The sequence below is a fragment of the Camelus ferus genome, chromosome 11 (genome assembly GCF_009834535.1).
Source record: "Camelus ferus isolate YT-003-E chromosome 11, BCGSAC_Cfer_1.0, whole genome shotgun sequence".
Taxonomy (NCBI): domain Eukaryota; kingdom Metazoa; phylum Chordata; class Mammalia; order Artiodactyla; family Camelidae; genus Camelus; species Camelus ferus.
This window is the reverse complement of record NC_045706.1, coordinates 71606484-71633935: the sequence shown is the minus strand read 5'-3', so window position 1 is coordinate 71633935 and position 27452 is coordinate 71606484. Positions and strand designations below refer to the sequence as shown.

The 27452-nt window shown below is 41.2% G+C and overlaps 2 protein-coding genes across 3 annotated transcripts in view; both read right to left on the bottom strand.

The window, feature by feature from the left end:
- The window catches only part of NUP133 (nucleoporin 133), a 48183-nt gene extending 35663 nt beyond the window's left edge, over window positions 1-12520 (bottom strand). The window contains exons 1-8 of the mRNA XM_032491859.1: window positions 12233-12520; window positions 10307-10425; window positions 7833-7936; window positions 6193-6300; window positions 4499-4633; window positions 3706-3876; window positions 1946-2101; window positions 1555-1625 (exon numbers count right to left, since the gene is read on the bottom strand). Of these exons, the coding sequence (XP_032347750.1) occupies window positions 1555-1625; window positions 1946-2101; window positions 3706-3876; window positions 4499-4633; window positions 6193-6300; window positions 7833-7936; window positions 10307-10425; window positions 12233-12414 (1046 nt within the window). The 5' untranslated portion in view covers window positions 12415-12520. The remainder of the gene's footprint in view (window positions 1-1554; window positions 1626-1945; window positions 2102-3705; window positions 3877-4498; window positions 4634-6192; window positions 6301-7832; window positions 7937-10306; window positions 10426-12232) is intronic.
- A 4597-nt stretch (window positions 12521-17117) lies between these two features.
- Window positions 17118-27452, bottom strand: part of ABCB10 (ATP binding cassette subfamily B member 10) — a 33944-nt gene continuing 23609 nt past the window's right edge. Inside the window, exons 10-13 of one of the 2 annotated variants that reach the window (XM_032491857.1) lie at window positions 24056-24236; window positions 21382-21425; window positions 19487-19521; window positions 17118-19036 (exon numbers count right to left, since the gene is read on the bottom strand). In XM_032491857.1, coding sequence (XP_032347748.1) covers window positions 18805-19036; window positions 19487-19521; window positions 21382-21425; window positions 24056-24236 — 492 coding nt within the window. In that variant the 3' untranslated portion in view covers window positions 17118-18804. The other variant, XM_032491858.1, reaches the window with a different exon arrangement.

The window sequence follows — 27452 nt, the reverse complement described above, 5'->3', positions numbered from 1 at the left end:
ACTGTTCTCTTCCCCCAGCTCCCCAACCTGAACTCCTGAGAACTCAAGGACACGGGCCCAAGCCTGGAACATATGGGCAGTGACCTAAAGCGCTAACAGATGACACGTAAGAAGGAACTGAGCAAGGTCAGTCACACCTATAAGGCTGTGTTGAAATTACTCTGAAGACTGAATCACTGTGTGACAAGAGGTGCCCACTGAGTCGCGGAGACACAGCTGGAAGACAGGGTTCTTTACGGAGTGATGCTTGGACCAGCTTCATTTGACACCCTCATAAAAAAATATTTATGTTTAAAAAAAACCTAGGTTTAGCAATTCCTAAGCATGTTTCTCTTCTCTGTTCTCAACCCATGTCTCCATTCTGAAAACTGAATGTGGAAAAAATGTCCATGTCACATGCCCACAGTGTCCCGGCAGCAGCTCTAAATTCATGAAACTCTGATAAAGGTAAATGAAAACAAGATAAACTGTACTTAGTTAAACTGTTTTTGGAAATTAAAATATATACTATTATTTTTACCTCTTTGATAGCTTTTATAAGGTTTTCAGAAACTGTAAGGGAAGATCCTGATAATCTCAACAGCCCAAGAGAAAAATCACACAGCAGAACTGCAGTGTCCTTCCAAGAAAGACACAGAACTTGTTCTACTAAATTACTCTAGAGCACATAAAAGTCATCCTTGACTTCGGATAAGTTGTGTTTGAAAGAGTTACAAGTCATGCATTTGTACTCATTATGAATTCTGTCATAGAAGCCATGTTACAAATGGTTTTTAAGCTCCATATGACCTTTGGTATCAAAGCTAAATAATAACATGGGGTAAGTTAGCTTCATCAGACTAACCTGGGATCCTTTTTAAAAATTTTTTATTTATTTATTATTGTACTGTTTAATTTTTTTTTTAATTTTGGCAGGGAGGAAGTAATAAGGTTTATTCATTTTTAGGGGAGGTACTGGGGATTGAACCCAGGACCTCGTGCACACTAAACACGAGCTCTACCACTGAGCTCTACCCTCCCCCCAACCTGGGAACGTTAAGTGTCACTTAGAGCGCTGTCTCTAGGAGGAAATTCTATGTACAAGCCACGACTGAGTTCTACCTTGTGCTGCCAAGACAAAGCCTCACTCCACCCCCCGTCTAGTCAATAGAGCCACAAACACAGGTTTACTAAAGCTCTGTCAGCAACAGAAAAAGCACTGGAGAAGAGAGCCTGGGATCTCCACTGAGATGAGGGAGATGACGGCACGGGGCCCGCACAGCAGCAGGGAAGGCATCTGTTAGCAGTGAGGAAAGAGTGGCTCCAGCTGTGACAGCAGGAGAGAGGAATACCTAACTGGGCAGAAACTAACGTGATACACAGCCGAAGGCTGGGAACTGCCTGTATTTCTCAAATGAATTAGCATCACTGGATAACACAAAACCACTTAGTAAGGCGTACTAGTCTGAGATTAGCATAAGAAGAACAGATAGCAAGTTTGCTCATCGCTGTATAATAAACATCAATTTATTTTTCCAAACTACCCTTATTCTTTATGACAAATTAATTGCTTACCAGTTCTGCTTCAAATCCAAGTACCGAATGTTGACCCCTTCTTTAATAGCTTCATAGTTACTTTCAGATCCCTGCATGAAAACATGAATGATGTAAGTGCCTTGAGCACAGGAATCATTTCTTTCCACCTTTATATCCCAGCACCTTCTGAAGTGCATCATCCCCAGCAGCTCAGCTACTGAACGAACAATCTATGCCTCTGAAACACTGACTAAAGCAGTGAGTTCCAGTATTTCCAAATACTGAACACTCCATTTCTGCTTGTCTGATGGCTAAAGCTTTCTGTTTGCATATTGCATTCAAATGTGTTCTAAACAAAGCAACGAAAGGAACTAGCAACCTCATATAGCCATGAGCGCCGGTTGCAGAGATGAATGGTACTGCTCCTTACCCAGATGGCATCAGTGACGTTCTCCTTCAGGATTCTATTTACATCCCAAGTATGTGCCTGTTTTTCTGAAGAATCATCTAATTCCCATTTACTGATGCTTGAACTTGTCAGGCTATAAAAGCTTGATCTTTCTCTATCCCAGAGGACACCTGAAAGCTGTATGAAGAGGAGAAAAAAGCTTACAGGTTATTAAATTCTAATGTTAATGAACTATGTTTCTGAAGTTCAAAATTCGTGTTTATTTTACAACTGTTTGATTGGTAATCCTAGCAGCCATCTTCATTTAGGATTCAAGGGAAGGAGTGACCCTGAAACAGACCTTGAAAGTCAGGAGGATTTCAAAAGGCAGAAATATAAGGGCAGAGGGTCCACAAAGAGCAGGTTGGGAGGTGGGGAGGTCATAAGGTGTTCAGAGAACAAGCAGCAGTCCTGCTTTACTGGGAATGAGATTATAACAAGAAAAGCAGCAAACGTAAGATTCAAATGAAAAATGAGGGACACAGAGTCTAGAATCTGAGTTTAGAAACCTAGTAAGCCAGGGAGATATTCTCACTGGCTTTCGAACACAAGGGCTGTGCTACAGGAAAAGGAATCTGGCAGGGATGTGTGTAGTTACACATGGGTACATTTTTTCGTCTTTTAAGCACAGACTTGTTTCTGAAGTACAGATGTGTTTAAGTTGGATATACATGACTGTATCAAGTTCAAACCCTAACTGTCTCCATTTCTCCTGTCCCCATGACTCTGGCCACTAATGGGATAGGAGGGGCCAAAAGTGAGTAAAGTCAACAGGCATCAAGTGTTTAGGGGAAATTTACTAAGAGTGTAGATTAGGGCATAACAATGGAAGCAGAAAGATGGGGATGGCAGTGAGACATGATGACAGAAGGCAAATCTACAGTACCTGGTAAATAATTTGCTACAGAAGAAAACACCAAAAAAAAAAAAAAATCAGAGTTTTATGCCTGGGTTTCTGAAAAAAAGTGACAATGCCATTAGTAACAGACAGGTCAAAAAAGAAACAAGTTTTGTAGTATAACATGTGGTCAGTAGGAGAGAAGAGAACATGAGCAATTCATTTCAGACATGGTAAGTTTTAGGTTCGAAGACCATTTAAGGAAGCAGAGAGCAACCTGAAACTGGAGGGAAACGGCACAGTAAAGAAAAGGACACGCTTTTGATTCAAACAGGCCTGGGCGGGAATGTGCCGCTGAGGAGTTCTGTGAACTTGGGCAGTTTAAGCAGCCTCACTGAGGCCATCTCTTCACCTACGAATTGGAGAGAAAGCTCTCTACGTTACAGGCCATCTAATAATTCCATGAGGTAACAAACAGGGGCACCCAGCAGAGAGCAGAAGTTCCACATGTGCTCCGGAGACGGAGGCAGAAGCCCAGCCAGAACAGATCTGAGTCACCCACTCAGACAGCTGGAGTCGTGGGAGTGGAGAACACACTTCTGGTTAAGTCCAGAAAGCAAAATCAATCCTTCAACACATTCATCACTTACATCACAGTTTTAATTCAAAACATGTACTCATAAGATAATCTGTGTGATTTAAGAATATTCATGTTACAGGGTATGCCAGAGGGTTAGTATGAACTCATTTATCATCACAATAAAAATCCTTCACTGAAAAGATCAAAGGTTTCACGTCATGTACACTGCCGTTCACACAGAGGCAGTAACAGCTTCATAGGGAACTTCCAACCTGATTTCACTAAGAAAGAAGCGTATAAAACAAAGTCATTTTATCCACTTACCATGAGATCACTACTAGGAGATAGAATTCCCAGAAGAGAAGAAACCTTCCGTCCAATTCCTGAAAGCATGCCTTGCCCCTGAGGCAAGACATGCTGATGAATTTTTCCTAAACTTTCAGGTATCAGCCGAATCAGCTGGCCTCCTGATGAGGACAAAATAAAACTTCCTCCCTGTGAACAAATGTTGTGAAATTAGTTCAGTTAAGCATGTTAAGAATAAGAAAAGAAAATTAACACAAACTGTTTTGATACAGAGGGACATCATCTGTACCTTAAAACAAATCTAAGAGAATAAAAAAAGAACTGTTAACATTAGTAGAACACTTTACTTATGAATATATTCACTTAATATTACTAATTCTACATAGAAAAACTTTGTTGCAGTTTTTTTTAATTACATTTTTTTTAAAATTCTGATGTTCAAGTTGTAGGTTCACCATATTGCAGGATCAACAAATCAAGTATCAGATTTTAGATCTTTGCTAAATCTGCAGAGTATGTACTGGCAAACCATTCCACATAGTGTCTGAGTTTGTTAAGTCACTCTCACAAGATGGTTCTGAAAGAAATGCACACCACTGGCTCCTTGCACCACAGATATTTCAGAGTCCCAGGAGAAGGGCTTCCCTCTGTGTGTTTGAATCCTAGATCCTTCCATTTTCTTACTTTCTTTCATCCCCTTCGGCCTGTATGTTCTGTTCAAAATCCTGAATTTTCAGTCATTCAAATCCCACTTTCAAGCCAAATCACAGCTTTCTAATATAAAAGAATGAACTATAAACCCATCGTGTACCTGCACTGCTGTTAGGAAGCTGTAAGTCTTATCACCTCCCAAATCGAGCGAAGTCTCTGTGTAGGTGTCTTCACTGGCAAGGCTCGGCCAGTAGCGGATGGATCCTTCTCTGGTGGCAATCATGACAGCAACAGCCTGGAAACAAGATCACGATGCTCAGCAATCACAAGAAAAGAAGGACCCCAAAATGGGGAGTCTGATGACACTGATACAAAGAGACCAGGGCAATTTACTATTGATTAACAGAAATCAGAAATAAAAAGTCCTTCCTCTCATATTCAAAAAAGTACCATACAGCAAAATCGACCTTTCCCCCCCAACTGTTGTACAGTTCTATGAATTTTAACACACGCACAGACTCATGTAACTACTGCCACAATAAGGATACAGAACAGTCACAACAACACCCAAAACTCCCTCATGCTTTCCCTTTATAGTCAACCATTATTTCTATCATTATGGTTCTGTCTTTCCAAGAATGCCAAACAAATGAAATCATATAAAATATAATCTTCTGACACTGGCTTATCTCACTTAACATAATGTCTTTAAAATTCATCCAGGCTGTTGCATATACCAGTAGTGCACATCTTTTCACTGCTGAGTAATATTCCATTCTACGGATGACCCAGTTTGTGCACTCACTTGTTAAAGGATATCTGGATTGGTTCCACCATTGGCTGTCACAAATAAAGCTGCTATGACATAAGTGTATTGGTTTTTGTGCAAACATAAGCCTTCATTTCTCTAAATAGCCAGGAATGGAATTGCTGGGTCACACGGCAAGTGTATTTTAATTTTATAAGGAAGAGAACATCAAGTAGTGTCCCATCCTGCATTCTCATCAGCACTGTATGGGGTTCCAGTTGCTGCACATCCTTGTCAGCACTTGGTAGTGTCAGTATTTTTCATGTTAGCCACTGTGATGGGTGTGTAGTGGGACCTCACTTGTTTTAATCTGCATTTCCCTCATGGCTAATGATGCGAACATCTCCTCATGTGCTTGTCTGACATCCTTATATCCTCTTTGGTAAAGTGTCTGTTCCAGTCCTATGACCTATTTTCAAATTGGGTGGTTAGTTTTAATACGCTCTGAGAGTTCTTTTCACGCTCTGGATACAAGCCCTTTGCTGGATGCATGACTTACAATATTTTCTACCCGTCCGTAGTTCTCTCTTCATTTTCTTATCAGTGTCTTTGGCAGAGCCAAATTTTAAATTACGACGAAGTCCAATATGAATCATGCTTTTGGTGATTTCTAAGGACTCATAACCTAACCCCAGGTCACGATGATTTTTTCCTGTTTTCTTCTATAAACTTTATAGTTTTACATTTTACATTTAGCTCTACGATCCATTTTGGGTTAATCGTTATGTAACATATGAGGTTTAGAAGGATTTTTTCCTTTTTGCATAAGGATGGCCAATGATTTCAATACCATTTACTGAAAAGAGCATCCTTCCTCCACTGAACTGCGTCTGCACCTCTGTCAAAGACACAGGGCCTCTCCGTGTGGGTCTGTATCTGTCCTCTCTACTCCGTTTGTCCTATGTGTCCATCTCTTTGCTATTACTACTGTCTTGATTCCTGCAGCTTTAGTTATATCTCAGAATCGGGTTGGATGATTCCTCCAACTTTAGAACTCCCTTATTTTAAAAAAAAAATGTATTTCAGTAAGCATGTAAGTCACCTACCTGAGTGGAAAGTGTTTCACCTGAGGTAGCAGAGTAAGAGAGAGCCACCAAGTCGGCACTCCAGTGGGAATCACTAGGCGGCAGCCGAAGTTCTTTGCAAACAGATAACTACAGAACAGAGCCAAACAAAACAATCTTTCATAGCAAATCTATTTTTTCTTTTTAGTTTTTTATTTTATTTTTTCTTTTCAAATCCAATTTTTTGAATATGCATCTGACTTCACTATTTCCTTTCTCTGCATACTTTAGATTCTAATTCATTCTTGGAAATACCATTCTACAGATATTCTTTCTTCTCACATCTTTTTGATCAGGCTTGCATCATCATTTTCAGTGAATTCAAAACAAAATATTTTGGGGGAGGGTGTGTAGCACAGTGGTAGAGTGCATGCCTAGCATGCACGAGGTCCTGGGTTCAATCCCCAGCACCTCCATTAAAGAAAATAATAAACAAATAAATAAACACATAAAAACCTGATTACCTCCTCCACCACCAAAAAAAAAAAAAAAAAAAAAAACTGAAAAAAAATGTTGAGGATATAGAATCAGGAAAACAACAGCTAAACGAGACCTTAAATATCAACTAGCCCATCTCTTCCTGGACCAAAAAAGCCTACTGGCTGAAAGAAGTGTGTTGGCTTCCAAAGGAATCTTCCCAGTTTAATCCTGATCTGTTTACTTGACATTTAAAGTCAGCACCACTACAGACGAAGTGTACCAAGCTGCCCAGAAAACATTTCTTAGATTCAGTCACACATCAGGCCTCCTCTGCTAACTCCGGATGCCCCCGCCAGGACTCCTCCCTCACCTGTGCTCCTGACCACAGACACTGCTCTCTGCGGCAGCAGTGCAGAGGCCAGCAGACACGAAGGATTTAGCTAAGCAGGAGCCCAAATCCCAGTGGAACAGGCAGTGCAAGAGACAATGCCTGATCTGGAGCAGACACGAAAAGAGGATGCCAAGGGTATGTAGACACACAAATGACAAGCCCTGGGTGAGAAGCTGACAACTGAAAGTTAAACTAGCACTTGTAAAATTGGTACCATTTTTTTCCTATTTTATTAAGCATCATCCAAGAGATTCAGTGACACAACATTATAAACTGACTACACTTCAATTAAAAAAAAAAAGACAAAAAAAAAAAACAATTCACACAGTGAAATACCATGCAACTATGTAGAATGTTGCTGTAGAAATATTTAATGCATGGAAAAAGTTCACAATATATACAGTGAGAAAAACAGGATATAAAATAATATACCAGATATGATCCCAATTAAAAAAAAAGATTCAGTGAAAGACATTCCTATCTTCTTAGAAATAAACTCAGCTCATTTAGTCTTAGACTTCATTAAGCAGACTGATTAGCATGCATTCATTAAAGATGTCAATATCTCTAATTTTATCAAATGTAAATAAAATGGATCTTGTTTAAAATTATTATAAAGGGAGAAACTTTTTTTCCCCAACACACAAATGTGTATGCAGGCTCAGTATTTCATCTTACTATAAACATGCAAATCCACAATGCTTCAGTAGATTCAAATTACTGTCCTCCATCCACTCTAAAAATTTAGGGTGAAAATTAACAGCCAGTTAACAATCCTCTATCTCCTTCCAGCTCTCTAAAGAACCATTACCTTTGTAATAGGTGACAGAGCAATCTTCCAAATAATGAGTTTCTCTTTGCAGACCAGACAGGCCCATCCACCTTCTTCTATGTGAACAGTAAGCTGATCATCAACTAAAGAAAACAAGTGAGGCACAGGTAAGAAAAACTGTTAAAATTCCTCATACTAAAATCTTCTTTATTGCCAGATTCCTCACCAAAAAAAAAGTAATCACCAGACATGCAAGAGATTAATTCACAACAAAAAATACTCTTGAATAGTTCAACAGTTAACTAATATCCAAAGCGAGAGATTTATTTAACTTTGATAACCACTTATAGAAATATATCTAACGCAAAGAGTATATTTTGAGCCTAGGTTTAATATTTCTTACTTTTGTTGTAAACAGGTATCTTACTTTTTAGTAATATTTAGTAACATTTGTAATCTTATTTTGATAAAGCAACACAAATAATAAACCCTCTCATTAAATAAAGAAAATATTTCAAGGAAAAAATCATGTTCCTTTAAAAGAACAAGATTTTCAAATAAGAGCCCTTTGAAAGTATGATAAATTACTTCATTATATGGCAACATAAAGGGTTACATTCCGCACAAAATGATAAAACTAAGTAAGTATACAGCAGTCCCTCCTCATCTGTGGTTACACTTTTCATGGTTTCAGTTACCCACAGTCAACTGTGGTCCAAAATGTTAAATGGAAAATTCCAGAAGTAAACAATTCATAAGTCTGTGATGAAACCTTGCACTGCCCTGCTGCATTCTGATGGGGAGGGTATCCACACCATGCCCACCACCCTCCCATTAGTCACTGAGTAGCAGTCTAGGTGATGAGATTCACTGGCACAGTATCACAGTGCTTGTGTTCAAGTAACACTCACTTTACTTAAAAATGGCCATAAAGCACAGAGAAGTGATGCTGGCAATTTGGATATTCTCCTAGTGTGCAGATTTTATAAATTTATAAATATTCTCTTATTGAGCAGATTTTATAAGTTTAATTTTTATAAATTAAACTTTCCATGAGTATGTGCGGGAAAAATCACAGTATACACAGGGTTTGATGCGAACCTTGGTTTTGGGGGTCTTGGAAGGGATCCCCATGGATAAAAGAAGACTACTCTACGGTTGTTGTAAGTGTTGGTGGTAAACCTGCATAAATGTGTTAACAGTCCTAAAATTTAATTAACTTGAGCTTTGCTCTTCGCTTAAGGGTAGGCTAGAGGGGCAAAATGGAAGGCATCGACAATGTACAAGCTAAAACATCAAACCCACACATAGGCTAAGTGCGGGCTTTCTGCTGAACCGGAATACCTGCTCAGCATTTGCTTTTCCTGAAAGCACTACAGCTGCTCCAAATCCTCTACTGGTAAATCCTTGAGGACCCCAGCTCGACTCCATGTGGGGAACAATTCTCAAGTTTACACACCTCTTCAGTTTACACATCCTGATCTCTAGATGCTCTCTCCTGACGCTGTGTACTATTTGTTGCTAACATGATCTGGTGGCATGAACCAGGAGTATGTCAAAAGGTTCAAATGCAATCTAAGCTGAAATTGTTAGAGGATAATAAAATACAATATGTATGTAAAGCAGGAACAATGGATGACAGAGGTTAGCGGAAGTTCAGGTGTCTGGAAACAACTGTACCTGAAGCTCCTACTCTTATAGGCAAGATGTGCTAGTTCAGATTGATGAGAAATATTCCTTCTTGTAGAATGTAGCACTTTAAACTTTTCTGACTGTCACTCATAGTATGAAAGACATTTTACGTCATGATGCATTCACATGCAATTTAAATAAAACAAACACAATGAGAAGCACTTTGAAATTTTGCAACCTATTTTATTTCATTTTTTTTAAAATGCTGTTCATGAACCACTAAACTGACTTCAATCACTGTCTGCAGTTTGAAAAACACTATTCCAGAAGATCACAGGCTGCTCTGAACTCTGCTTTTCTAGTCACCCCAACTCATCCTTAATGTCACCTTTCTGAAGCCTGTGTTGACTGCACCTTCCAAGCTTCCACTCTAATTCTCTGCCAAGAGAATCTTCTAATGGCACACCAAATTGATAACATATACTCATGCATACAGCCTCTGGGACACTACACAGGATCCAGAAACGGAGGAAAGACTTGACTTTACTGTATTATTAAACCAAATATTGTAAGGCAATAGTTTTTTGGATTTTTTTAAAAAGCTAAACATCATAAACTCAATCAACTTTTGAAACTGGACTGAGTTTTGCATATAAAGTATTTACAACCACAAATACTTATATGGATTGTGCTAAAATGAACTCATTCTGCTTCTCAATGTATAATATTTCTCAATTAATTACAGTGAAAACCAAATAGGCTACCTATTTCTACCCCATTTAAGTGAGGATATACCAGAGAAGGCACAAATTTCAATCTTGATGCCAGACCTAGGCTCCGTTTTTAATTGCTAATAGAGGCAAATGGAAAATGACACCCACCTTCAGTCAATGTTAGGGCTTCCATGATTTTAACAGGGAGAGAAGAGCCAAACGTTTTCACATCATAGTTCACAGACTCAGTTATGGAGTGGTGTGGGAAGATCCGTGTAGGTGTTCCTCTAAAGAAATGAGATCACGTTATCTCGCCTGGAACTTAAAATTTTCCATTATCCATTATAATTTTTATGTATATATTTTCACAATAAAGAAAAGGTCTTTGATAAACAAGAAGAAAGATAAAGTATAACAGTGAAAAAAAACCTCTGCCTCTTGTATATTGTGTAATTAAATTTATTTTTCATTAAAAAAAGACTGATAGGATTCAGGAAAACTTGGCTTCAAACTCTTATGCTCTAGTAATTAGACGCATGATCTGTTCAGTTAGGCTCTTTACAACTCTGCTTCCTTAGCTGTGAAATAAGAAGACTGGAATAGATCAGTGTTCTTCAAATTATGGGTCATTTTGAGGGTCTCAATCAAAATTTTGGAAAAATAAAACAGAATATAGTCTATCATACATACACTGTGGTCAGAAAAGTTTTATAAGCATTGGGTTAGATTACCTCTAAGCTCTCATCAGATGTAGAATTACAAGAATCTAGTAGATTATACAATCAAAAAAGAAATTAAATAGAATTATGAGTACCTGCTATGACCTGGTCTTCAATAACAGATATAGCAGTAGAAATTACGTTTCCTTCTCACTTTCTTCTTAACATTCAGAGAAACAATGTAAATTTATCAGTATAAAAATTATCCTATCTTTTAAATGAGATGCACATACAGAGTGGATGAGAGCAGTTTCCTGACAGTATTGTAACAAAGGTTTTTCTTTAAATTATCAAAAAGTAAGAAGTTTTTAAAGTATGCCTTTTATCCACTGACTTTTCTCAAAACAAGTAGAAAACAATGACAGGATCACCATTTGAAGAGCACGTTACAAAATGCAAAAGCCAAGGATACAATGTATTTCTTTAAAAAATCGTTTCTCCTTTAAAGTATTGCTAACGTCTATATACACTTTAATTATAAGTTCAAAACCCAGCATTACCATTTTCTTGCAGAAGAGAATTCATTTTTCCTTTGTGTATATATATCAGTATTCTTTAATTGAAGTAGACTCAGTTTACAATGTTGTGTCATTGTGTTGTGGTGTACAGCATAATGCGTCAGTCATACATGAACATACATTTTGTTTTCATATTCTTTTTCACCATAAGTTACTACAAGATATTGAATATAGTTCCTTGTGGAGAATTCATTTTTGATAGACGAATTCAAAGGAAACCACTCAAGAAACATGTTAGCTTCTTCTAATACCTAGATTAATTATTAAACAGTAGAGGACAAGCATGGTTTCCCGAATGATGTAGACTGGTTGGGCCACGCTTTTATTTGTAACAAAACTACTACCCTTATCTCACTGATTATAGAAAGACTTTTCAGTATTAATTTAGCTCCAAAGTTAACTTCCGTAGCTAAAATCTCTTTCCTTATCAATCAGCAGGTATTAATGGCAGAATGGCAGTTAGTATGTTAGGTATACGTGACTTTGCAGGGTTTGAGGTCCTCTTTCCCATCATCGCTTTACATCTGCATCAAGGCATTTCACGTTGACTCCTTTGGCAGGCTTCTGTCAGGTATCATCGCCATTTCGCAGATGAAGAGTCATGAGTGACCTACTCAAGATCACAGGGGTACTAACAGTGAGGCAAGTAACCACTAATCCAAACCCAATTTGTTCTTCAGCCCTACACAAAGGTAATCTCATGAAAAGTAGAACGCGAAGATTCAACTAATCAGGATGAAATAACAACACGCGAGGGTGGCGGAGGTCTATTTCACTAACACCCTGGAATTCTCGGCGCCGTCCCGCGTTCCGGCGGCTTCCGGAGGCCCGTGACCCAACCTGGGACGAGCACTTACCGCGAGCTCAGCGAGCTACGACGGCCGACCGGCGAGAAGAGCGCCGGGGAGCTGACTACAGACCCCAGGGCCAGGCCCTTCCTGCTTGTCGACCGGGGCGTGGAGCCGGGCCCGGCTCCGCCCAGCGGGCCCCTTCGGGCCCCGTGTCCCGGGGTCCGCGGAGAGGAGACGGCCGGGAACATGACGGAAGGGAGAGAAGAAAAGGAACGCACGCTCCGACTCCGGGATGCAGCGCGGCCGGCGCCCGCCGCTTGAACACCCAAGGGGCGGGAGGACGCGCGGTGATGATGTCAAAGCGCAGCGCCGAGCCGCAGGGCGTGGTCGGAGCGGTAGGCTACAGGGAAGTGGTGGCGGTTTGTGATGACGTCAAAGTGTAGCGCCGGGCCGTGGGGCGTGGTCGGGCGGCAGCGTAGAGGGGGAGGGTGCGCTGTGATGACGTCAAAGCGTGGCGCCTGGCCGTGGGGCGTGGTCGAGACGCTGGTCCCTGGAGGGGCCCAGAGGACTGTGGCAGGTGGACCCCAGTCTGAAGCGGCAGGAGTCCGGAGTTCCTAGGGAAGTGAAACCAGAAAAACCACGCCCCCATCTCCAATCCGGCGGGCGGGGCTGGCCCTCCAGTAGCTTGAACGCAAAGCCTGTGTACGCTGCTCTTTCCTGAGCCTCTTGGGAAATGAAGTTTTCGTTCCCTGGTCCAAGCTGAGGCGGGAGAAAAACTGTAAAGCTGACAGCGGTTTTCATACTCGGTGTTATATATATCATTGTCTAGGTATTTCATTTTCCCACTCAACTCTGCACAGCCTCATCCATGCAAGTGACGCCACAAGTCCGTATCTTTAACTCAGATCCTACTCAAAACCCACAGGCTTCTGACAGCTCCGTAGTGGATGCTTTCACCGGGATGTCCTGCAGACTCTTCACGGTTCACTCGTTAAAAGCTGAACTCCTGTTTTCCTATAGGACGCCTGCCCCATTTGGTAAAGCTGACAATGGTAAAACTGGCCAATTGCCCAAGGCAAAAAGAAGAGCTCTTTCCTAGAGTCATTCTTCACACTTAACGTCCACTGTAGCGTCCTGGTACATTGTTCTCCTGAGTATTTCTAGTAGAAACTACATTTGCACTGTCTCTTCCCTGATTCAGGTGCTTACCTTTTCCCTTCGCCCCCCCCCCCCCCAACTTTCAGCCTCTTTGGTCTCCTTGCCTCTATCTAGTCTTACAACACTGCCAACATCCAGAATTAAGGCAAACCAGAAGCTGCTCTTGGGCTTCTAACTGCTCTGGTAGGTGACCGTTGCCCATATGTAATTTGCTAAGCTCCCACAGAAGGTCTTCGCGATTTAACTCTGGCTGGCTTTTCTGTCCTTCCTCTACTTGCACCACTTCTCACTTGAACTTGACATTCCAAGAATGAAAAACCCGCATCCCTTTCCAGTGCCCTTGCACTTATTTCTTTTGCCTGGAGTGCCGTCCCTCCCACATTGCCCGCAAGCATCTGCCTCGTACATCAAATCTTCCTTCAGTGCTGCCCTCTCAGTGAAGCCCTCCACAGGAAGGTATCCCTTTATCCTTTGCCCCCTGTGCCCCTACCTGTGGGCTATTTATAATATTTTTATTCTGCATGATAGTTGTTTCCGTAATTGTCTCTCACATAGCTCCTTTTGAAGGTCTTAACAGCTGTTACCTTTGTGCACACTGTAACAGGTGCATAGACTTTCATTAAATATTTGTTGAAATAAAGAATCCTTAAGTAAACACTGTCGTGTGCATATGTGGGAGACCACAATGTGGCTGTCAGTTGTTGGCGTTTACCCAGGAAAGCCATTCTTTTGTGCACATTAGCAGCATCTGGGCAGTTAGCTCATCAAAGTCACACAGGGAAGCCGCTTTGCTCCTTCCCCTTGGGTTTATAACCCAAAGTTGCACCTCATCTTTGAGTCATAGCTTTTATAGCCCAGTGCATTTCCTCCTTGTCTCATTCTTACCCAGGGAATGGGGTATGAGAGTAGTTGTGTCTAAGAGGGTATTTGTGGAGTAAATCTGTTCTTGGGCTTTGATGGACTGGTTAGTAGTTTGCCCACCATCCAGTTATAAAAGTTGCTATTTGCAGGAGCTGGAGCAACTCGCCAGCACCTTTGTGTTCAAAGGAACTTCCCTTTAGTCTGACTATTGAGTATGACTACTGAAGGCTGGTGAATACACAACACGATGAGTCACTCATTCATTCTGGACTTATTGAGTCCCTATCATGTGCCAGGCTATGTGCTAAGTGCTGAGGTTTATTAACTGTAAACAAATCAGACATGGGCCCTGCTGTCTTGGAGATCACAGGCCAATGAGAAAGACAGGTACTGAACAAATGAACACAAATTTAAGTACACAACTTCAAATGTAGTATGAATGTGTACTATGGAAGAAAAGAGCAGAGGGTCTGACAGAGAATGACTGGGGTACCTAATTTTGGAGAAGACTGATGAAGGCCTCTGAGAGGAAAGAACATCTTCACCAAGACATGTAGTCAGCCAGGCTAAGAACAGGAGGAAGAGTGTTTGAAGCAGATCCTCAGGCAAAGGTCCTGAAGCAGCAAAGAGCTTGGTTCATTCCAAGGACTTTAAACAAGCCAACTAACCTCAAGTGACTAAAAGAAGGGGAAACTGGGGAAATAAGGCCCATGATGGGCTTTGTCAGACTATCAAACAAGATCCAGAGGAAACAGCACCCTCCAGCTGGGTAAAGAGAGTTTAATAAAGGACTGCCAGAGATTGCATAGAGCCCTGAGACTTCTAACAACAGATGGGCCAAGAAAGGAAGGCGTCACCAGAACCTGTGATAAAGGGCCACCTGCCAGAGTTGTGGCCTTGGGTCAGGAGATGCAGCCAACTCATGGCTACCCAGAAGGGGACTGGGGCTGTAAGTATGGTGACCTCACTCTTCTCCTGGCCTCCAGCCATCTGTGGAGGCCAGAGTGTGAGGGAAGAGGACAAGAGTACAGTCCCTGGCAGCCCACCTCCTGGAATGTATGATGGAGGCAAGTGGAAGAGAAGATATATGGACGACAAACGCCCTGGGGCAGCGTAAGAGCCTCTTTATCCACCCCCTCCCCCCCTAGTGTTCCACCTTTTCCTGGTGGCTACCATTTCCTTATCGACCTTTTTACCTTATTTTATCCAGTGTGGCCATTTAAACTAGAAATCCAGAAGAAAGGGTAGTGTAGGGCAGTAGCTCTCAAGTCTAAGCAAAGCATCCATTTGTTCTTATCTAGTGGCAGTGGAACTTTGTGAGTTAACTCTAAATTTCAGTGCAATTTAAACATCCTTCAAGCAGTGAGGAACACTTGATGTGTTTTCACTGGTTCTGGGGTCTGCAAACTTTTTCTATCAAGGGCCAGAGAGGAAGACTCTCTGGCTTGCAGGCCATAGTCTCTCTTGCTCTGAGTGTGGCTCTGTTCCAATGAAACTCTACTTATGGGCACTGAAATTTGAATTTCATATAACTTTCATGTGGCAAAAAATTTTTTTAAACCATTTAAAACTATAAAAACCATCCTTGGCTTGCAGGCCATACAAAACAGGTAGCAGGTCACAGCTGGTGTGCCTCTGTGCTGGCTTCAGGAGGGAGGCCCAGCCAGCACCTAGCACAGGACCTAACAAAATAGAATGTGCTCAGTGAATGTTTACTGAATGAGTTGAGTGGTGATTACCAGCTAAACTCCACGATGCCTGACATAAAAACATGTAGAAAAACACCCCCAAATGAACATTTACTGTGTAGTTTCCACATACCTTTTTCATAAATATACTTAATGTTTTGTAACAGTTACATTCATTGTCACTTACTTCTAACAGCTTTGGCACTTTCCTGGAATACAGTGGTTTCCCAAAATGGAGCCCTACTTTGTAAAACGGCATGTTCAAGGGTATGGCTTGTAATGGGTTACCTTGAGATTACTTCCTGGGAACCAGTCGGGTCCAAGGCCAGAGACCTTGCACGCAGAGGAGCCTGGGGAGTGGACAACAAAAACCACGAAGCTCATTAACGTGGCATTTTATCTTCACAGGTAGGCTTTCAGGCGATTTAAATTTTCTTTTTGCTTCTTCTCGTCTGCTTCTAAATTGCTTACATAAACATACATGTCCTTCGCTGGCTCTCCATGCACGCAGGATGAAAGCTAAAGGGTTCCCTCACAGCACTGATGGCCCAAGACCCAGCCCTGCCTGTCTCTCTCTCCTTGTGCACAGCATCAGTGTGAGCTACCTGGCAACTCGCTCGTGCTTCTTTCCTCGTGTGGGAGTGGGGATAATAGGTATTTGTTTATTTATCTGTTTTATTTATTTATTTTTAATGGAGGCGCTGGGGATTGAACCCAGGACCCTGTGCATGCTAAGTACGCGCTCTACCACTGAGCTCTACCCTCCGCCCGTCCCAGGTGTTTCTTTAAATTACAGGGTTGTCAAAGGATCAAATGTGGTAACATGTGCAAACACGCTGGAAACAAAAAAGGGGCACCAAACAGTGTTAGTTACAACACCTCTGACATCTAGCTAATTTCTTGTGATTAATTTTTATACCCCCGACTCCTAGACTAGAAGCTTCCGGAGGGCAGATACTGCGCCTTACTCACCTGCCACCGGCTCCACAGCACAGTCCCTTGTCCATTGTGGTGACAGGGGTGCCTACTTATGTACTGAAGCAACTGAACAGAATGTTTAGAAGTAACAAGCAAATGAGGACATTAAAAATCTTAGATTAGGAGGAAAGGAAAGGAACTTGTAATTACTACTCACTTTTCTGTATTTGTAATGTTAGTTTTTTCTTTATTCCTGAATCTTCATAGCTAAATTCTAATAAGAAGCTGAATGTAATAAAGGTTTTACAGTAAGTGACAGACACAGATCATGTTCACTATAAATTTTAATTCATGATATAAAATGTTACTTTAAGGACACAGCTGAACATGTTGTTTTAGAAAATAAAATATAACAATCAAATTCAATTTTGTAAATACTTCTATGGCACAGAGATTTCCCTCAGACCCAACCTTGTAATTGTGTTTTACCCGCTTTCTGAGAACTACACCATAATAGTAAACCATGAAAAATATACATAAATCTTGTTAAAATGATTGTCACAGATGTCTGGTTTACTGATTCAAAGAACACTGAGTTTATTCATCCACTGAATTCACTTTAGTCATTAACAGATTCCCTTACGTAGAATGAAATGTAATATTCCATGCTGACCATGAAATAGTGGTTTCTTCTTCCAGCATAATCAGGAAACTAACGAATACTCAGTCTATGAGAAAACATTCATTTTAATTATATCAACATAGTTACTTCTTAGGTTCTGGCATTATTAATGTAGAAAAAGTACTTTTTCTTGAGGCAACAGCAAATTAATAGCACTGATATGAAATACGGCAAATGCAAAGGCTGTCAGCATTACTTTAGGAATTTTGAGACATTTAGGTGAATAAAAATATACCCATATATAAAAGAAAAATGGTTAATTACTTCCTCTTTTCAGAAGAAGAGTGACAAGTTCTTAGGGTTTCTTGATACTCTGTAGAATGGCAAGAACTAAACTTTCTTCAAATGTTTTAAGGTTGAAAATTACAGTTATAGTAATAATTTCAGATGTTAGCCTCACTGAGTGAAATTTCAAAACTATTTAAATAACTGATAAAAACAGCTGTAAAATTTGGCTAGGAATTATAAGCTTTTAAAAGATAATTTTCAAGGTACAGGCCTTCAGACAACATAAATGTAGAAGTCATTTTTACATCTTTCTTGACATCTGCCAGTTCATGTCTCAGTTCCCAAAGTATTCATAGAAATAAATATGTGAACAATGAAAACAGAAGTTTTCATATTCAAAGGACGGGGCTTATTCCCTTTTTAAAACTCACCAGGCTCTCATGTGCCAAAGATGTTGAAAACTACCCACATCCAAACACAGTATCATCCCAGAGGAACACATATTCCTAAGCTTTCACACCTTTGGAGACAGAAGAGATGAGGAGTTTAATGTTCCCTTCTCGCCATGTGATGTTAGCTATTTCTGTATATATATTAGGTTTCCTCTATGAGACTACCAGGTTAAACTAAAGGGTTACATTTTCACCTTCTATTCTGCTACCTGGTAAAATGAGACCCAAAGTAGAACACTAAGAGATTACACAGTGCCTGGTAAACTGGCCTACAATAATTAGGCTCTTTATTTATAATTCCCTCTTAAAAGTTGTCATCTGACAATAGGTTCAATTTAAAACAGCAGATGAAAGAAAATGAGGTGCCATGCTATATTAATTAAAATATTCCAAGATAAAAATATAAAACCTGAAAATAACTTCAGTGCTATAGACATTTAGAAAGTTATAGTTACTAAAACTCTGAATAAAAAGGTCTTGAGAACAAGGACATCTCAAAACAATATTTTATGAACTTTGGGGAAAATAGGCAGATTTCAAATAACTTGAAGTATGATTTAAAGATTTCATACAGTCTGAATTTCTTCTTTTTTCCTGTAATGCTGGTTTGCTTTAAAGTCTCTCATATTCAGTGTACCAGTAATTGCTGCTTTATGCTGAAATAAAACTTTGTTTGTTCATTAGTTTTCTGTATATCCCATCTGGTTTTGAGAGCAGCTCTTCATGCTTCCCGTATTCGGTAATTTTCCCTTGGTCAAGAACTGCCACCATGTTAGCATTCTTAATGGTGGATAGACGATGGGCAATGATTAACACCGTTCTTCCTTCCATTAGTCGATCGAGAGCTTGCTGTACCAGGTACTCATTTTCAGCATCCAGTGCACTGAAACCAGACAACCCACAGGAAAGCGAAGATGTCAGTGCCATGCACACTGGTAAGTCATGTACTTCCTGTTACATGTACAGTGGCCCTTCACGAGCAGTGAATTTTCACTATGATCAACACTGCAACTTCCTGGGTCAACTATATATATTTTATATTATAAAGTTACTATTAAAAAAAAAGAAGCTCTGGACCCTTGATTTCCATAGAACTAGTAATTTGGCAGCATTGCCCACTAAAGTGATCAGAGATTCATCACAAGTGTCTGAACTGGAACTAGAGCCCTCAGCTCATGACTCAGCCTGTTAGCTGCCTCCCAGCTGGCGTTATTGAGTCAGACGCTGTCCCTCTAAAGTCTGAGACATTTCTCAGCTGTTTCACTTGAAAGTAATAAGTTTGTGGTACAGGAAGAATTTGGTTTAATACAATTGCACATTAAGATATCCTCACCTGGTTGCTTCATCCAGGAGAAGAATTTTGGGATTCTGAAGGAAAAACATTAAAAAGAAAACATAACTTTATTAGAAAAACACAAACTCTTAGGAATAAAAGAAAGTACTGATACAAGATGCAACATGGATGAGCTTCGAAAACATTATGCTGAGCGCAAAGAGCAAGACACAGTATGTCACAGAATGTATGAGTCCGTTTGTATGAAATGTCCAGAATAGGCACATCTGTGAAGCAGAAAGTAAACTAGTGGTTACCTGGGGCTGGGGTCCGTGGAGAGAGAAGGCAGTGGGGTGTGTGAGACTGCTGAAGGGTAGAGGGGTCTCCTTTGGGGGTGATGAAAATGTTCTAAAATTGGTTGTGGTGATGGATGCCCAACTCTGAATACACTAACACTGAGCTGTACTTTAAATGGGTGAATTTATAGCATGTGCCTTATATCACATTAAGCTACTACAAAAAAAGAACACAAACTCTTAAGTGAGACAAGCTCATAAATAGAAGAGTTAGAGATGACTTGAAACCATGATCACAGTCATCACTGAGCTGGACAGTCTTTCTAATGCAGTTTTGCCCTGCTGGCCAGTCAGTGTGAGGTGGGGACGTAAGGTTACTTAGACAGAGTCTAGATTGTCAAGGTCGTGCTCATAGTCTAGTTAGGACTAGGACACACAACACTGAGGGAAAATAAGAGCAAGCCAAGGTATGTAACATGTTAAATTCCAGCTCTGCCTAGGAACCTACCCATAAGACATGGAAACACACCCAAACAAATACATGCGCACAGAGTCGTGCTATTCACAACAGCCCTAAACTGGAAACAACCCAAATGCTCATCACCCAGTGAATGGACAAACTGTGGTCTATCCACACAAAGGAATGTAACTCAGCGACAGAAAGGAATAAAGTGCCGATGCTATCCGAGTACGAGAGGCTAGCTGCAGAGGACCACATCCTGTCTGACTCCTTGTATCTGAAATGTCCAGAAAAGGCAAATCTAGACAGACAGAAAGCAGAGTGCTGGGAAAGGTTGGGGGAAGGTTGCAAATGGGTACAAGGGATCTTTTCAGGGTGACGGAAATGTTCTAAAATTGGACTGTGTGATGGCTGCACAACTGCAAATTTACTAAAAGTCACTGAAAAGTACATTTAAAACTGGTGAATTTTATATGTAAATTAGGTTTAAAAAAGCCGTTTAAAAAATCACCAATAAATCTGAGCAGAGCAATTATATAACAAAGGGAAGGCTGTTATTTCTTGAAAAAAAAAAAAAAAAAACAATGTCCATGACTCTCAGCTTTCCCCTCTCCTCTCAGGAGTCTTGCGTTTAAGTATTTCAAGTCTTTACTGTTGAGTTTGGCAGGTGGTTGTTGATCATATAAGAGGCTATACTTGCATTGTTTTGTTATTTTGATATAATCACTTTCACCAGTTAGACCATATGCGTCTTTTTAAAAATCTTTCTAATTGATTATCTTTTTATTTTTTGACTTATTTTGGGGAAAGGAGATAATTAGGTTTCTATTTATTTATGTATTTATTTTCAATGGAGGGACTGGGGATTGAACCCAGGACCTCGTGCATGCTAGGCACACGCTCTACCCCTGAGCTATACCTCCCACACTGTACACTTCTTCGTGGAAGATCCATGTGTTAAACTCCTCTCCATCTGGCAACGCTCGCACAGTACTGTGCTCCTAATACTCATGAAATACTTGTTACATTTGGACAAGTACTCGGTGGAACACCCAACTCCCCTTTCACCAGAACTGCCAGCCACATACCTACCCTCCCCCCCAAAAAAAGGAAGAAGAAGAAAAATAGCATATTACAAATTACAAGGTCCCTAATTAAAAGCAACACAAAAAACCCCAGCCAAGGGGCTTCAGGCTTACCTTAAGCAGAGCACGGGCGATTGCAATCCGCTGTTTCTGCCCACCTGAAAATGACCATTTTATTTTTTTTAACTGAAAGCCTTAACAAAAATTCTTGGTAACAGGCTTTTCTAAGCTGTGTGGCAATCTGAAGGTAGCTTCTCCCAGCCAGTCATAGCTGAGACAGATGGGAGAGCAGAAACCTATGTTTTAAACACACTGTTTCCTCATCAGTCTAAAGGCTAGTAATAACAAGTTGCTATCAGAGCGAACGTTGTGGAACCCTTCTGCACCAGGCATGTTCTAAAGGCACTACATGTATTATCTCATTCAGTCTCAAAAACAAGCCCATCAAGCACGTCCCACAGCAACTCCCTTTTCACAGATGAGGAACTGGCACAAAGAACCTGCCCGGTCGGTCAGCAGCAGAGCCAAGGCCTCAGCTGCACAGGAGGCTGTGCTCTCAACCACACAAGTGCTGCCCCCGCAACAGAACACCCCAGGGACAGGGGAGCGGGGAACTCAAGGTATTCAGAGGTTTCTGAAGGGCACGTGAGCTGCATGGGCGCAAAGGACATCAGTGAGATGGGCTCTGTCAGCCTGCTGTTCTGCCTCAGCGCGCTGCTCGGTTCTTCCGCCCTCACCTTATTCTCTTCCTTTCCCTGCCCCGCGGGACAGCTGGCACATGGAGCAGTGAGAGAGAGAGAGAGAGGGAGTGTGTGTTTAGGTGTGTGTGTTTGTATGAAGCTGGAGGCAACAAATGGAGTCAGCCACTCTAATGCCCCCTTTTCTAAAACTCAAATTCTACTAAACCAAGGAGCAGACTTGGGGGGGTCGGTGAGTAGGGGAAACATAAAAGGTCAGACAGCTGCTGACTTCCCTTCCTCGTTTCTCTTTCACACCACCCTCTCTCCTTCCTCCCAGGGGACACTAAGTTACCACCAGTAAAGCCTCAGAGAGCAGTACTCAGAACTCACCCCTCCCAACTTACTTCATTTTAGAAAACTCAATTCCATTTTTGGTGACGAAAGCATTCCTTTTTGCTTGATTGTATTGGCTGAACATACTTATTAATAGTACTTGATACACACAATTTCACTTAAAAGAAGTTAATCATTTAGACTGAACTGTGTGGTGCCGCTAGAAGCCGCCCGCAGACAGGCAAGCCCACGCTCCCGACGAGGGCAGGAAGAAGGGCACGGTCTTTCCGAAGCCCTCTGCCTGGGGGGCTCAGCGCTCTGTGTGGGTCGGCAGAGCCGCCGGCGAGGGCGGGGGCCAGCTCTGCGGAATCCCCGGTTCCACCCAGCGCACCGCCCACCTACCGCCGGCTGGCCTTTCTCCCGCCCAGAGAGTGACGGCGCACCGAAACCTCGGGTACTTCCACTGCGGAACAGAGCTGGAGAGTCCCGGTAGCGGAAGGGACCTGCAGAAGCCGCTCCAAGGGAGAAGGTGATGTGCTTGCGGGCCAGCGTGCAGGTGGCTCCCAACCCCACACGCCCCTGCCTGATCATTTCACCATGAGCAGCCGAAACCGGTGTCCTGCCCGAGGACATGTTTCAGAGATGGAGCAGCACTTCACGCGTGCACAACAATATGTAATTCTACTCCTGGAACTTCCCGATCTAGCAAAAACATTTTTTATCTACTGCCTATAGTTTGAAAAAATCACACACCATTAACTGAAAACATTTGTGTTAAATTTTCTGTCGTTTAAGTTCAAGCAAAAAGAGTTGGAAAGCACTGCTGCTCCAATCCAGCCTGGCAGCCTCTGCACTGACACGGTGTCCACCCTCTGCTTCAACACTTGCAGTGACAGAGGGCTCACATCGTGAGAGGAAGCACATTTCAATATTTGTAATAAAAAACAATGTGTTTAACCAAAATTTTATTTCCCTATTATTGGTCCCCCTTCTGCACTCTAAAGCATCAGAACCATTTCTCCTTCCCTCCGGGAAACATGGCCCCGGGACGCGATCTGACCTGCTGGGTGAGCCCCAACGACGTCACAGGGAGCAGAGAGCAGCGCACGCCTGAGAGTCCCTCATTCGCCAGGATGGGGAACCGAGGACTGCACGTGGGCCAGTCTGACTCAGGGCCTGTCTGTGCACAGCCTCAAGCTAAGAATGGTTTTTACATTTTAAAAGGATTGTTTAAAAAAGAAACAAAGACTGTGTGACAGAGATCACATGTGGCCCATAAAACTTGAAATATTTTTAAAAAACCAAAACCCTAACATATTTATTCTCTGGCCCTTTATAGAAGAAGTTTGCCGGCTCTGGGTCCAACACAGAACCTGCAAAGTAGGGAGTAACGGGCTCCTTCGTTGCACTTCTGCTCCTGACTCGGGCTCTGCCTCCTTCAGCAAGTCATGTTGCCACCTGGTATCTGTCTCATTTTCTACAATTTTCAAGGATCTCGAGTTGCAAAACACATCTCTCCTCAGACGAGAAAAAGCGGCTGTGGCTGAGTACTCCTCAGTGGGACACCCCGTGAGAATCTGGAAATACCTTTGGGGTAGAAAGTGGAGGAAACCGGGTTGCTGTCCACAAACAAGAGAGATTTCAGAAAGTGAAAAAGATGAATTTCATCAATTCTAAGGACAAAAGCCTAATTAGAAAATTACACTGCGGTACGAAATGTCTGGAGAGTTTTTGGAGCAGAGTTTTGCTACAAAGCAGTAATAACAAAAAGGTACCTGAAAGGAGCACGCCCTTTTCTCCAACCACGGTGTTGAATCCTTGAGGGAAGTTTCGGATGAAAGCAGCTGCGTTGGCTGCGCAGGCCACTTTCTCCACCTGCGCGGCAGTCACCAGGGAAGGGTCGTCGGCACCATAAGCAATGTTCTCCGCAATTGAGCAGGAAAACAAAATTGGTTCCTACGAATTGGAAATACAATGCATTGCAAATTTCAACTGTCTAGGAAACACAGGGGAGCTTAGTAAGCACTTATATCTGATTAAACTGCTCCCAAAGAGTATATACTGTTTTCCTGGTTCTACTTCCTCATGCTCCATAAATTCACCCACTGGATGATTTAAAAATTCATGTATTACCATGAGCAGGACTGACTGTATCATCTAAAGTTTCCCCACGCTGCAGGAAATGGGATTCCCCTATGACCCATACGACTGGCACGCAGTAGGCCCTCCACAAATGCAAGTTCTCCTTCAGGAGGAAGACCGAGCTGGTCTGCATTTCCCAGCTGCCTGCCTTCCACTAAGGGAGAATCCATCTGTATCTACTACTTTTTGAAACATAAACAAAGCAGACAGGAACGGGGCATTTGGACAGAACTATTCTTTTTTTTAATTCGTTTTCTGTCTTTCTTTTTTTGCGGTAGGAAGTAATCAAGTTTATTCACTTGTTTTTTTTAATGGAGGTACTGGGGATTGAACCCAGGAACTTATGCATGCTAGGCATGCACTCTACCACTGAGCTATATCCTCCCCACTTTAATTCTTATTTTTTATTGAAATGTAGTTGATTTACAATGTTAGTTTCATGTATACAGCAAAGTGATTCAGTTATACACATACATGCATTTTTTTTTCAGATTTTCTTCCATTACAGCTCATTACAAGAAAATGAATTTAGTTCCCTGTGCTATACTCTAGGTCCTTGTTGTTTATCTATTTTATATACAGTAATGTGTGTCTATTAATCCCAAACTCCTAATCTATCCCTCCGCCCTCACCCAGTAACCACAGTTTGTTTTCTGTGTCCATGAGTCTATTTCTGGTTTGCAAATAAAATTTGTATTTTTTTTTTGGATTCCACATGTGAGAGACATCATATGATATTTATCTTTGTCTGACTTACTTAATATGATAATCTTTAGGTCCATCCATGTTGCTACAAATGGCATAATTTCATTCTTTTTTATGAAAGGGTAATATTTCATTGTATATAGAGACCACATCTTCTTTATCCAGTCATCTGTCGATGGACATTTAGGTTGCTTCCATGTCTTGGCTACTGTAAATAGTGCTGCTGTGAACATTGGGTGCATGTATCTTTTCAAATTATAGTTATCTTTGGATATATGCCCAGAAGTGGGGGGGTTACTGGATCATATGGTAAATCTGTGTTTAGTTTTTTAAGGAGATAATAGTGGCTGCACCAATTTACATTCCCACCAGCAGTGTAGGAGGGCTCCCTTTTCTCCACACCCTCTCCAGCATTTATTATTTGTAGACTTTTTAATGACGGCCTTTCTGACTCGTGTGAGGTGGTACCTCATTGTAGTTTTGATTTGCATTTCTCTAATAATGAGCAATACTGAGCATCTTCTCATGTGCCCGTTGGCCATCTGGATGTCTTCTTCGGAGAAATGTCTATTCAGGTCTTCTGCCCATTTTTTGACTGGGTTGCTTGCTTTTGTTGGTATTAAGCTGTATGAACTATTTGTATATTTTAGTCTCTTGTCAGTCACATCATTTGCAAATATTTTCTCCCATTCTGTAGGTTGTGTTTTCATTTTGTTTATGGTATCCTTAGCTGTGCAAAAGCTTTTAAGTTTAATTAGGTCCCCTTTGTTTATTTTTGCTTTTATTTCCATTACTCTAGGAGCTGGTTCAAAAAAATAAAAACATTGCTGTGATTTATTCAAAGAGTGTTCTGCCCATGGTTTCCTTTAGGAGTTTTACAGTAAGTTTATTCCTAGATATTTTATTCTTTTTGATGCGATGGTAAGTGGGATTATTTCCTTAATTTCTTTTTATATTTTTACATTTTATATTTTATATAGTATATAGAAATGCAACTGATTTCTGTATATTAATTTTGTACCCTGCAACTTTACCAAATTCATTGATGAGCTCTAGTGTTTTTCTGGTAGCGTTTTTAGGGTTTTCTATGTGTAGTATCATGTCATCCACAAACAGTGCCAGTTTTACTTCTTTTCCAATTCGGGTTCCTTTTATTTCTTTTTCTTCTTGGATTGCTGTGGCTAGGACTTCCAAAACTATGTTGAATAAAGGTGGCAAGAGTGGGCATCCTTATCTTGTTCCTGAACTTAGAGGAAATGCTCTCAGCTTTTCCCCGCTGACTGTGATGTTAGCCGTGGGCTTGTCACACATGGCCTTTATTACGTTGAGGTATGTTCTGTCTGTGCCCACTTTCTGGAGAGTTTTTATAACTGGATGTTGAATTTTATCACAAGCTTCTTCTGCAACTATTGAGATGATCATGTGGTTTTTATTCTTCATTTTGTCGATGTGGGGCATCACACTGGTTTGCAGACACTGAGAAACCCCTGCATCCATGGGTTCACCCCACTTGCTCAGGGCGTACGACCCTTTTAACGCGTTGTTGGAGTCGATTTGCTGGTATTTTGTTGAAGATTTTTGCATCGATATTCATAAGTGATATTAGTGTGTAATTTTCTTATTTTGTGATATCTTTGTCTGGTTTTGGTATCAGGGTGATGGTGGCCTCACAGAATGAGTTCAGAAGTGTCCCTTCCTCTGCACTTTTTGGGAACAGTTTCAGAAAGATAGGTGTTAACTCTTCACTAAATGTTTGGTAGAATTCCTCTGTGAAACCATCTGGTCCTGACTTTTGCTTGTGGGGAGTTCTTCAATGACTGACTCAGTATCAGTGCTGGTAACTGGTCTGTTCATATGTCCATTTCTTCCTGACTCAGTCTTGGCAAATTGTACCTTGCTAAGAAATTGTCCATTTCTTCTAGGTTGTCCTTTTTGTTGACATAGAGTTGCCACGGTAGCCTCCTATGAGCCCTTGCATTCCTCTGGTGTCAGCTGTAGCTTCTTTTTCCTTTCTGATTTGATTAACTGGGGCCGTCTCCCTTTTTCCTTGATGAGCCTGGCTACCGGTTTATCAGTGATGTTTATCTTTTCAAAGAACCAGCTTTTTGTTTCACTGATCTTTTCTATTGTTTTTTTTTTTTTTTGTCTCTATTTCAATTATTTCTGCTCCAATCTTTATGGTTTCTTTCCTTCTAACATGGAAAGTTTTATTTGTTCTTCTTTCTTAATTGCTTGAGGTGTAAGGTTAGGTTGTTCACTAGGTATTTTTCTTGTTTCCTGAGGTAGGCCTGTATTGCTATCAACTTCCCTCTGAGAACTGCCTTT